The sequence below is a fragment of the Scaptodrosophila lebanonensis genome, unplaced genomic scaffold (assembly GCF_003285725.1).
Source record: "Scaptodrosophila lebanonensis strain 11010-0011.00,11010-0021.00 unplaced genomic scaffold, SlebRS2 tig00000001-arrow-pilon, whole genome shotgun sequence".
In the NCBI taxonomy this organism is placed as follows: Eukaryota; Metazoa; Arthropoda; class Insecta; order Diptera; family Drosophilidae; genus Scaptodrosophila; species Scaptodrosophila lebanonensis.
This window is the reverse complement of record NW_022060529.1, coordinates 11,344,130-11,357,703: the sequence shown is the minus strand read 5'-3', so window position 1 is coordinate 11,357,703 and position 13,574 is coordinate 11,344,130. Positions and strand designations below refer to the sequence as shown.

Here is a 13,574-nt window from a genome sequence, read left to right as displayed (position 1 = left end):
TACATGCTTCTGGGTCAGTGCGTCGCCGTTTTCTGTTTAACATTTTAATTTTTTCGTTTAAAAACAAACCGCAGTGTTTATTTTATTGCATGGAAGCCATTAAAAAAACAACAGTTAACGCAAACGTATGAATTAAATACAAAGTGTACGTGGTTATTGTTGCTTTAGTTGGTCATTATAAAAATTTATAAAAAAAATGCAAAACGAAATGTCGACAACGCAAGCAAGCAAGCAGACGGCAAAGAATTTGATCTGAGTAGCGCAATTTGTATGAATGTATGTATGTACGTTTGTGTGCCCTGCTGGGAAAGTGTGCGTGTGTTTATGTGGATGAAAGAGCGAGATAACAATTAAAAATGTACGAATATCGCGGCACAGTGGAATTTGTATAAGATAAAAGATGAAGATGTGTGCACTCCATACACAACATACACCTACATACAAACATACAGTGTATGTAAGATGCAATGAATCGCAGATGCGCTGGATCGCAACATTTCGAGTTATCATTTAAATAATTCAACTACAAGATATTGTGTAAATAATATTTCCGATTTGTGCTCGTTATTTAATTAATTTGTAATCTGCACAGGTGTATGTTCATACATATATGTACATACATATGTAGGTATTTTATTCTTGGTCAGTTCGGCCGTGTTATTATTTCAAGGTGGCTACAGATGAGTCCATTGGGCCTGCCATCATTGCTGCAAAAGCAACCGGTAATGGGCGTGTGTATGTGTTTGTGCGCCTCGTCGTCTGTGCCCGTGTCGGGTGCAGTTTCTCATTTTTCTGCGCGAACAACTTTTTTATACCCTTCACTGAACAGTATAAGGGTGTATTGTGTTTGGTGTGTAAGTTTGTAACACCGTGAAGGATGCAGCATAGATCACATAGGAAAATACATGATCAGTATGACAAGATGAATCCAAATCGCTATTTCCGTCCAGCCGTCTGTTTTATTCACTAGTTCTCAAAGTTGTCGCGTCTGAGCTTTGCACTTTTTGACAGACGACGACACCAAAAATGTTTTGGAACAAAAATGTATTTTAAGTTGTATTATGCAAAATAAGTAAGAAATACTATAACAAAATAATATGAAGTATGGATGAATAAAGTATTTTATTGCAGGGCACAGCGAAGGGTATATAGTAAACGAAGTTAACTTCTTAGTTCGTTTTTGTCGATTTTTACTTTTTATGTGGCGTAATTTCCTTTCGTGCTGATTGCGCCGCGACCCACTCTCAGTGTCTATTTATAAAGACATCGCGCTCTGAGTACAATTGCATCTGCATCACCAACTAATAAAGCAGCACCACAATGTGGTTATGTGATTGCCGTCCCTGCAGTAGTTCCAATAAAAAGCGAATAGCACAATTTTCAATTAAATCCGCAAAATGCACAATTGAAGCTGGAATAGTGTGTGCCATTACTACCGCCTGTTGCATTGTTGTCCATTACATATACATACACGCATATGTATGTACGTGTATGTGTATGTATGCACATATTTCGTTGTCTATCAGTTGGTTGGTTCACAGCCAGCCGATGCTGTGGTTATAATTTTGTGTGAAATCTCATGGAAAAGAAATAATGCACATACATACATATATTTACATACATAAATAAGTGTGTACATACATGCAATTATTAAAGCAACAACAACGACGACCCTTTGTTTCTGCCGCCGACCTGTGCTGTGTTGCAGTCTCTCTGTCTGTCTCTGACAGTTGGATAGCAACACTTGTTCATGTGACTGAATGTTGGTTGAAATTTACTTTAGCTGCCGATCTGTTTGTTGGTCGACTTTTTGCCACATTTCCTTACACATGTGTAGTACATACATACATACATACAAATCGATCCGCATACGTGTTTCCTGTTTATACCTCGCCCTGCAAGCCACAAAGCAACAGTTGGGCTTAACGCGTTTAGGTGTTAACAAAGAATATCTGTGTACACACATGTGTAATACATACAAAATTTAATATTTTAACAAAAGTAAACAAACAACGAAGGAAACGCCAAAGCCGCGACGCGTGTGTCAGAGTGTCAGTTTGTGTGTGTGTGTGTGTGTGTGCCGAGCTGTGCAAGTGTGCGTGTGACTGAACGGCGCCAACTAAATCGAAAAAAATAAACGCAAACCTAAAGACAACAACTAATACTACTACCAACAACAGAAACAACAGCGATATAATACCAACAACAACAACAAAAATAGCAGCAACAAAAACAGCAGCAGCTAGCAGCAAGTGAATCAACCGCAACAACAAAAACATGTCGGATTCGTATTATCAGGTGAGTCGTCGTCTGTCTACCTATGCCGATTGTGAAATCGTATAGTGCGTTACCATATTTTTTTGTACTTTATCAATTCTTGCCCATTGACGTGCATATAACAGTTAAGCTATTGACTCAGCCCTGGCACAGGCAAAACGTGGAGAACATAAGGAGGCAGCTGTTGCCAATCCACAAACTCACACACACACGCACGCACACAAATACAGCATTCTATCCTTTAGGGCAAGCACGACGGAGTCAGGAAATTCTGTTGCACATTTTTATTCCATCTTTTGTATTCCCTTTACCTTACTTCCTGTGCAAAAACAATTTTAGTTAGCGTTATCATTATATTATGGCGTCATTGGGTTGGGCGTGAAAACGGGAAAGTTTGTTTAAACTACGAATGTTCTAGCCAATCGCCTTAGTAGTTTCATAATAATATAAACACGGCAAAATTATTGTAATTTGTAGGCAATTTGTAAATTGTTTGCTGGCTGTCAGCTCTCGCATGTGCTCTAATCATGTCAACAGTTGTAATTGCTCCCAAAAGGTCAATACATCATGGAATTTTCTCTCTACATGCATATGAATGCATGTATGTATATGGCTGCCAAGTAAAGATAATTCGAATATTTCATACATATTTATTTGTTTTTTAACTATGCAGTAGCCTTATCGCTTGCTATTGATTGCGTTTTTAAATTGCATTTCTCAACGCCAACCACACTCCCGTCACGTATCCACAGATAGTTTTTATCGTCAGCTGACCAAACAGAAGAATATCATCAACAGCTTAAGCTATTATTCATAAAAAGCAACGTAATGATGAATTAAAATTAAAGCAAAAATTTAATTCAGGTATTTTAAAGATACTCGTATTTAGAGCTAATATTGTTTGTGAGTTTTGTCCCTTGATCTGTGTTCTGATGCCGACTTCGAAACCTAAACTACTTCTTTTCATAATTGTTAAATTCGAAGGCCTTTCAATTTCTGCCCCAATTCGCATAGTGACGAATAAGTCGATATAATCGTAATCAAAACAAACAGAGGCTTGGTAGATATGCAGAGGTATACATACTTCTACAGTTAGCCTTAAATGCAGATAAGGTATGCAGAAAAAGAATTTATTTAGTTTGACGAAATGTATGTGCGGTTCTTTAATTTGAGTTTTATAATTATAGCCTGTGCTCGAGCGGTGGAAGCTATACTTAGATAAGTACTGATATGTATTTTGAGCAAGTCAAGATGAATTTCCATAGGCATGTCCGTATAACCATCATAAACTTTTGAACCAAACTTGGCATCTTGACTCGATTAACCATATGCAGACCAAGTTTTGAAACAACCATACAAGTATATAGCTTTATTGCCATGGGAACGAATGGTGCAAAAATCAATCTAAGTATAATAACATTTTGGTTTTTACGATATCGTAACCCAATTTGGTATTTATGGGCTCTTACTTCTACTTGTTTTATTCTGAAACGCTGAGACTCTGCTCAAATATTGCACAATCCCAAAAAACATGCAAACTCTCAAGCAAAAATACGAGTAGTTTGTAAATTGTTTCGGGTGTAATAACTTATACAAAACTTGTACTATATAGATGAAGCAACTCCAACTCGTATGTACATGGCATTGGCCCAACATGCAAGGAGCTGCAGTTGTGAGCATTTTTTTATTGTGGTTGTGCGTACTCATGGCCTCAATAAAAGCTTCTAAGCTAAAAAGTGCTTGGAAAGAATAAAACGAAATGATAACAACAACTATGACTACAACAACTTGTTTGCAGACATGACACTAAAAAGTTGGCCGCAGCCCAGTTATTCCCGATTCTTTGGTGTCGGGGTAAGACAGGCACGCAAAATGGGTTTCCACAAAATGCAAATCTCAGTCCCAATAACAGAAAAACCAGATTACCCCAATGCGGTTGCTAACTGTATTCTCTGTACTGCTGCTTTTTATTTATTTCTTATTTTTGTTTACACGCACAGGTTAACATACAGATTCCCCAGCAGCACGCACACACACACACACACACACATGTAGACGGTGGGACAATGCTTTACACTAAATCTGTGATCTGCCACTCTGCAGCAGGTTGTGTCTCCGTCTCATTCTTGCTGAAAGTGTTTGTGGGTGTATGAGTTGACAGCCGGCGTTAAAAACTGGTTTTTGCATTGGTTCTACATTTCTGCCAGCTCCTTGGCTTTGAGTGCCCTGCATTTTGCATAGCTCGGGGGCTTCATTTGGTATGCTAGCAGGGTGGTTGGCACTTTAAAAGTAAATTGAAAAAAAGAAAACAACTAACGCTGTTTTGAAATCGTGTGTGTGTTAGCATTCGAATTTGTTTGTGATATTCGACGATCGTTGTAGCTTTGGTTCGAACTCAATTATAGGAACAATTTTAAATATACTCTTATTCGAGTGTACGGAACACGACACAAACAACCATGCAAGGAGTTGCATGCAAATATGTGCAAATATTTTTTTAACTTAACTTTACACAAATAATTTTTATAAAACTAACTTCTTCAACTACCAAAAAAAAAAATGTTTACTTGCTGTTCTGTTTGTTAATTCAACACAAATTACTGCAAAGTTGGTCACCATTCATTTTCACAACAAAAAGCTTAGGCACCGATCCCACATTATGTATGGGAATTTCTTTAGAGCTGTGTATATGGGTGTACCCATTTAACCCTTCTAATGCCCTGAAAGATAAGCTTGGAACATTTACTGCTACGAGTACATACTACTAAATAAAATTCACAGTACATTTTTATTCAGCACAGACAGCTTTATATTTGTAGCTTTATTTACTATTTGCATGAGTAGACTATTGGCAATGAATTCATTGTCCTTTCCTCCAAAAGAGGTGCATGGTTTTTTTTGTTAGGGTGCTCACCTAGTCGCTTCAATGGCAATACTAGCAACGGTAATCAATTTAAAATGCAGCTGATTTGCAAGCTCAACAACCAGTTCCAGATTGCAACGTTGCCCCAGCTATTGCCATTGCTATGGCCAGTATTGTCCATTATTTTCGTTGTATGTGGAACTGGGGCTGCGGAAAAGAAAGTACCGTGGGGTCAAGTAGAAACAAATGTATTTAATTAACTTGCCACCGCTGCCGTTGTCGTGCCGGTTATATCATCCATCTGCCGTGTTACTATTTGACTACGTTAATTTTACAGCGGCGATCGGTGGCTGAATGTTTGGCTGTCTGTTTGGCTGACTGACTCGATGGCTGGCTGCCTTGAGCACATTTAATTGCTGCAATTGATGAGTGGCAATTGCGCAAATTATGGCGTTGACTGTAGCGGTTGCTGAGACTTGATTGACATCAGAATTCACTGTTTTTTACAACATTGGGATTTTATTCACCAGTTTCACTTCCTCGTCTTGCAAGTCTTCTAAAGTGTTGTACTTCTTTCTATTACTCGTAATCTGGGACTAGTTTCTGGATAGAAACTGGAAATACGCATACACATACACACATTTCACATTCGCGTTGCGAATTTAGCACATGCAGGTGTCCCCAATTATGTGGCAAGTGCCACAACAGTAGATTCTGCTAGTTTGGTTGGAAATTGATGATCAGATCAAAAATTAGGTTGCTACTAGTTAGGCGTTGTTTGCAAATTACGTAACAGTGATTCAAAACAAGTCCCAAAAGTGGGACTATTCGAGCTCAAAGAGATGGATCGATTAATTAAATTAAATAAGTTGTAGCGAGATTGAGAAAATAAACGATATATTTTGTTACAAACATCAACTCATTTGGAAAGTATATTTTGTGCACTACTGCTATAATAGTAATAAATCGTCTACTTGATCATCTTTAAATAAACAGTACTGCACAAATACTGATTTTGTATTTTGTAGTGAGCAGGGCTACGCTATTTGTATGAGCAGATCCAACACTTTTATAGTAATGGCTAAATTTACAAATGCAATTAACTGAGAGAGTAGCCGAAGGAGGCGAAGCTATAGAGAACTAACCCTACCTCCAGTAAATGTTTTTAAGTTTGACCATTGAGTCTCAAGGAGTTCTATAAAAATATTCATGTTCTTTAACGCGCTATTCAAGCCTTTGCTTGATAATGCTATTTTAGTGCCAGTTAAAGAAGACAATGAGCCACTTTTCTAGCCCAAGGGTTTGGTTATTTAACATGATATTTGAACAAAGTATTAACAGCAGGTTGCGCATGCTTATTAATTATTGTTTGTTTATTATAATTGTGTTTTGCAGTCTAGGTCTGATACTGTGGGAAATGCTCCAATTCGTTAGAAAATATGCATTAGGTTACCACTTCGACTTGGGCTGAATGCAATTAACAGTTTTTGCATCTTCTGCTACAGTTTCCACCTGCTTTTCTTTTCTACACAATATATCTGAGCAGCGGTTAACTGTAATGCGCCGCTCTGTTTTATTTACCGTTGTCGCCGTATACCGCAGTGCAAGAGGAGAACATTATAGAGAAGCGGTCAAGCGCTAGATGAGAAATATAACCTCACATACTAGTATAAATCAATGCAGGCGGTTAAAACCAAAATCTTTTTGTCGCTCATGCTTCTCTTACTAGCGTAAATATAGGAAGATAATTTAACAACCCAAAGCATGTGAAAAGAGTTCAAGTGATAACTAATAAACGTATAGTAAACATATTCTCGCGAGAAGAATCAACAAACAATTCTTCATCAAATGTATTCTTCTATTTAATCACCGGTGTTTTTTTGTTTTCTTATTTCTATGCTATACCTTTATCGTTGACCCATTCGTATTTAAAGTACATACTTTATGTTGGAACTAACTCAAATTACATATTTTCTGATTAGGTTATGACTTACATATGAGTCATTAATAAATTCAATTGAATTTGCCTGTGATTATGTGTCAGGGCTTTCTTTACACGCAGGCTAGCTAACTATCTAATTAGACTGTCTTCATTTTAAAAACAAAAGAGACGCACACACATTTGTAGGGCTTCGGCTAAAACGAATTTGTAAATGGTAGACAACTTTGTTTTATTTTTAGCGAAGGTAGTAGGCATTCAAGCGTTTGCACTCATTAATTTGGGGGTGGTTGTATTGGTAACATCGGGCTTGCATGGAGGCCGTTTAAAGCAGTTACAGGAAACGGTTACCCAACCCAAAATGTTTCCAATTAGGATGGAAGTTGGGGAACAGAGCTGCAGAAGCAATGTCAGTGGTCCCATGCTGTGCAGGGCTTAACTTTTTATTTTTTTAAAGTCAAATGCAAATGAGGTAAGTTGCTTCTAAAGAAATAATTAACAAGAAGCACCGTAATATACACATACATACTCGTATATGTGTAGTTTCAAAATAGCGCCTTAGCTGCAACAATATTTGTTAATCCACAAAGAGAAGAAAATATAACAAGTGGCTCGGCATGGCCCACTTGTCAAACAAAAACAAACCTACCTACCTACCTTCATGCATACATTTGTATGCTCGTACATACATACAGCCATATGCATTTTCAGTTAGAAGCTATTATGGAATGTTCATCAGACATAGCTGTATAATTCTTAGAACTAGCATAATAAAACTATAAAATAGAAGAGAGCTGCAGCGCTCATAAAAAACAGCTAGTCGTGCGCCAAAGAATCAGCAGCTCTAAAAATCTTCTATGGAAGCGCTAGTAGTATGCGCTTTGGCGCTCTCCAATTAACGAACGTGGAACTCGCCAACGAGCCAGCCAAGTCAGTCATTCATTGAAGCAGTTAGGCAGCAAGTGTGGTTGTTGCTTTTTCATCGTTGTTGTTGTTGTTGTTGTTGTTGCTTTTTTCACTGAAGCTGCATTCACAATAGTATCTCAACTTTCGCTGTAGATACTTTGCTTGGCTTAAGCCGCTCGCGCTCGCACAAACTCAGCGCGCTCGCGTCATACCTTGCATGCCCCAAGCGCCGTAGCCACGGCATGGCACAGCGAGCGACGGCTGACGGCTTTTGGTTTTCGTCTCAGTTTACTTTTGGCCATGCACGGAGCCGGTCGTCGCGTGTCGTTGTTATCGCGTGTATTTATCAAGTTAAGTTGTAACTAACACAACAACAACAACAATAACAACTATAACTACGACTACTGCTGGCGTAACGTGAAAGTCTGCGTGCATTTCTCGGCCTAGTCTTAGAGTGGTCGTCGATCGTTGATCGGGTTTTGTTTTTATTTTTCGCGCCCGTGTCACAGCCACTGGCGACAGTGTCAATGTCTGCGTTTCTTCGCCTTATTATGCATTTCTCCCGATGACGCATAAATGCGTTAACGCCGCGTTAACATCATGCAATCATCCATCCTATGGCCGGCCGCAGTATTAACAAGTTTCGTGCCAGTCATGCAATCGGTTGGTGTCAATGTCCTTTTTGGGGCAGTTGCGCCCACACGCTCTCTCAGTGTTAAGTGAAGATGAAGAAAGCAAGTGAAGTTGAAAGAAAAATTTCATTACCACATACGAGTACATATGTACATACTTGTACTAAACATAAATACCTTAGGATTATGTGCATAGCAGCTACATATGCTATCGTAGTTTCAACACGTAAGTTCAGTTGCCGAAAATTTCATGATTTCATGGAACGCTTATTTTATGACTCGCACACACTCAAAAAAGAAGAAGAAGATAGAGATGACACTGATTTCTAGACAGCGCGAAACGTTTAGTAATTAAAACAAAGCAGAAGAAATGAAAAAAAAACAGCAGCAGCGCAGCATCAATAATTATATAAAGAAAAAAAAAAACACAGAAGCAAAAACAATAGCAAACCATACCAAAACAGTTTTGGGTGAAATTCCATTTCTCTTTTTCTGAATGCTTAAAAAGTGAAAATCAAGTGACAATCAATTAAAATTCGAGACCATGCCAGCGTCGTTGCTTCAGAAGCAGTGACAACTACACTCTGCCTATTCAGCATTACCAAAAAAAGAAGAAAAAAAATAAAGAAAACCTTTACCAAATCGATTTTTCATTTCTCGAGCACTGTATTTTGTTCTAATTTTAATGCTACCACTGTTGCTTTTTGTGTGTTATTGAGTGTGTGTGTGTGTGTGTGCATCTGTGTTCGTTTCGATTTTTTCGTCTCACCGCACTAACCCACATTCTCTTGTTGCAAACATGCACACAAACAGTACAGTACATACATACGTACTCACAATGTGCTGAATAGGTAAAATAAACTGCACCAATAAGTAGCAACGGTAGCATAAGAGATAATGCAAAATATTTCTTCTTTTTTTGAACCGTCACATGGTCGGTAAATTGTGTTGCCGCGCTGCCTTTCTATGGCTGCATTGCGCTTCTACTGCTCGTTAAGGCCCTCAGCCCATGCCATTTCAGATATCTAAGTAGGTATGTTCATATGTACATACATACATACATCTATGCTCGATACTATGATTTATGTTTACAAATAACTAAATAATTGCATTCCAATTAGACATATTTTCAATGAATAGAAACAGATTAACAAACATGCAGATTTTTATATATATATATATGTATCCAGCAAAAAGATATCGAATTTTAATCTGAATCTTCCTTTAATTGAAACTAGCAGAAGCAATTCTGTACAGATTAATCTTTACTATACGCATATGTACATATGTATATCGAACCCACTAAGATTAAATTCATGCGAACATTGTTAATCGTTATTGTTTTTTGGCATGTTAAAAAATCTATAAATATTTTTGATAATAAAGCGATAGCGAAAGAAGTGATATTGCAATATTGTCTCCCTATTCAGATGCATTCTTGAATATTTGACAACCGGTATTTACATATATTGAAAATACAAATTATCAATTCAAATATCACCTTCTTGAGGGCGAAATAAAATTGTATCTGATTTGATTGAACAAAGTACTTTAAACGCTCTTTTGAACGCTAAATAGAAAATACTTCCCGATTGCAGATAATGGCGTAAGGTTGTATAACGAAAAAAATCAAAATATGTGAAAACCCATCGACGATCACTATTGCACAAAAGTATCGAAACCGCCTAGATTAGATTTCTACACAACTGGCAAAAACTAATGTGTGGGACGCTTTCGTTTTGTACTCGACATCAGCCAAAAAAACAAAAGATAAACAATTTAAAACATTTTTTTAAAAAGGGTACTCCCCAAATTTTACCCGAAATGCTAATAATTGCATCTTCTTGATTTTGTGTGAAGAAGATGTGACATCTTGATGCGATAACATCTTTATTTTATTATATATGTATGTACATATGTGAATGTACCTACATATGTATGTATGCAAGACGCAGTAAAGCTAGCTAGTAATTAAAACATCCATATGTATCAAAATAATATTGTTTATACAGCATGCATAGTTTATTTAACAATGTTCTATTCCGCCGTTTTCAGAAGATAAAAACGATTTTAGGCCATAGAGCTAGAACAAGTAATTTTGTTTTCATTGTATTTTAATTGTTTGTATCTTAGCTGTTGTTGGTAAACATCTCTTCAATTGCCATGAGCAATTATTTCTTCTGCGAAATATTTTAACTTTTAAATAAATCCCCTAATTTAAGCTTTTAAACCCGCATACGATGCGGCCAGTAAGATTTTGTGCGCGTGGGCAGCCTTCGTCAAGGGTACCGCATGTACGAAATAAAATCAAAAGCCGACCTGGTTTTGAATTGGTTATACAAGTATGTGCGCGTGTGCCAATAAATGGAGGGGCGTGTAAACGATCTTGCTAGCGGAAACAGTTTCAGACTCATTGATTTTTGGCAAGCAATATGTCTTATTCAGAATGAGCATTTAATTCGTCATAAATTAAGATTAGACTACTTTAATCAGTTGTCAAGTGTTCAGTAACTCTTGATTAGAAAAGCGACATACTTGTACATACAAGAAAGCAATTGCACAAAAATATATTGTTATTATGGCTTTTGGTGGGTGTTGGTTTTGAATGTTGTGCCAACAGTCATAACTTTTTAATTGCTATGTTGCAACAGGGCTCAGAGTCATCAGTTGTCGGCATAAATGTGTAGTCCATAGGGACTATGAGGTCACTGTGTTGCCATCAAGACAGCATGTTTAATTAGTTTTTGTATGAACAAGCAAATGTTTATTACTTTTGTCGTAAAACTACTCATGTTACGCCCACAACTCTTCATGAATAATTGTCAAAAACGAGTGCACAAATCTATGAAGGTCTACTCGTTGTTCCCATTTTTTGTTTGAATAAAAATAATCAAAAAGTTAAATATGCTTTTTTTTTTGTCAACAAACAGCTCGATTGTTTGAGGTGTTTTTGAACTATTTCCAAATAGATGACATTTTTGCAATAATACGCTACGTTTTTATGTGCGTAGTGATTTATAAGAAAGTCGACTATCCACTGGATATACTTGTACATATTATACCCCATACCCGACGGTTAAGAATGATAAGTATATTAGATGAAAAGTAGTAAATGGCTTGAAGAAAACATCTCCGATTCCATTATTCTGCCTCCCAACTCTTAACATACACACACTATAAATTGAGGTCATGTCTTCAACATTCCGAGGCAACGAGGATTATATTTTTTTCGGAGAGGTTCCAGCAAGAAGGTAAAGGGACTTTATCGACTCCCGTTTTCATCCTTATCAAGAATATATATACTTCCAGACCTCATAAGAAAGATACACCTCCTACACCTTCTTCTGTGTGTAACAAACATGCGCACTAAACTAGTATACCTTTTGGGTACAGGGTATAAAAAAAATGTAATAAAATTACTTAGTCAGATATTAAGATGCTAAATGAAAGAGTGTCTTGTGGTCCACAATATTTTTAAAGTAGACATTTCTCAATTGACTGTAATCTATTAGAACATGTACGAGATCAAAAAAAAAAAAAAACCTGTCTTAATATAAAATCCCCAAACTTAATGTGAAGTTTCCGCTAAGCACAAACAAATAAGAGTTCATTGTATTGTGATCACACAAACATATACATACATAAGTACATAAATTTATATACAAGTATATATCTTTTTGTTATTTGTTTGATTTTTCACGAATGTTATATTCATGTGTTACCTTTTCTTCTCTTACAGGTAAAACAAATACCATCAGAAATGACATTAGCTATGATTGCGGCGTTTAATTAAATTAAATTCAATTTAAGTTCACAATTTCAATTGATTGTCTTTGTGGAAAAAATGAGAAGAAAACTCGTCAAACTCGGTGACTTGTTTGTCACAAAGATGGGGCGCATAAACATAAAGAGACAAAACACACACAATCAGAGCAATGAAAATGTTTTCCAGCTCAATATTGAGGCACATTTGGCATTTAGCTCTATATAAACAGATCGTTGTTTATAGATTGGTTCACATAACACGTACATACATACATAAGTACGATTATGTGTAAATATGTAGAGTACGAGTATATACAAATGGGAAAGCTGTCCATCCGAAAATCTGCATATTAAACTTGGGCCCCATATCTGCCTCTTGCACATCTCGCTTAACCAAACTTTTTTGTTTTTCCCTAATTTTGCGCACATGGAAAGCTTTTAAATAGATCTGTTCCGATAGTATGTATAGTACGTATATCGGCTCCTCTCTCATTTTTGGTTTTGTACTGCAGTTTGCGCGTTCGCCGCGTCGTGACATTTTTCTTTTCTGTTCGACATCTCTTTTTCGTTGCTACTTATAATTTAGGAATATATATACTCGTACATACATACTCGTATATATGCGTAAAGGCGATATGTGGATATGTGTGAGATATTAAAATATTTGTGTGTGTTTGTCGCAGAATTTTCGCGTCGCAGTATTTAGCGAACGCCTCGAGTTGCTGTGGATGATGAAAATACAAAGTCGCATATTTCGACAGTGAGCTCAAAAGATTGTTACAAAAAACCGCCTTCTCTGGCAAATCAAATGAAATCAGACCTAATAATGGCCTCACTAACTATGAATATGGTATTTCTAAAGGACCTACGCTCGCGTCTTAAAGGATATTTGCATGTATGTATGACGAGATAATACTTATATACACCACTACGTATATACGAGATATGTTATGTACAAATGTTTGTACATATGAGTATTATACATATTTCTTTGTTTAAGTAATATTAAAGAAAATAATATCAATCCAGTGGAATTTTATGTAACTTTTAAGCTGCCCAATTCATTTCTTATTAAAGGATATAGTGAAAAAGGAAGAGAGTGCCTTGAAAGCCTATCTACGTTCTTCCCTTTTTGCTATGATATCATATTATGACTTATGTATATGTATATTGTAGAATTTCAAAACAGCAG

The 13,574-nt window shown here is 36.7% G+C and overlaps 1 protein-coding gene across 4 annotated transcripts in view; it reads left to right on the top strand.

Annotated features, from left to right (window-relative positions):
• The first annotated feature begins 15 nt into the window (after window positions 1-15).
• Window positions 16-13,574, top strand: part of LOC115634388 (serine/threonine-protein kinase N) — a 32,178-nt gene continuing 18,619 nt past the window's right edge. For 2 of the 4 annotated variants that reach the window (XM_030532075.1, XM_030532074.1), the window contains exons 1-2: window positions 8,318-8,843; window positions 13,066-13,277. In XM_030532075.1, coding sequence (XP_030387935.1) covers window positions 13,191-13,277 — 87 coding nt within the window. In that variant the 5' untranslated portion in view covers window positions 8,318-8,843; window positions 13,066-13,190. Of the gene's footprint in view, window positions 126-1,783; window positions 2,299-8,317; window positions 8,844-13,065; window positions 13,278-13,574 lie in introns of those variants that run through there. The other 2 variants (XM_030532073.1, XM_030532076.1) reach the window with 2 other exon arrangements.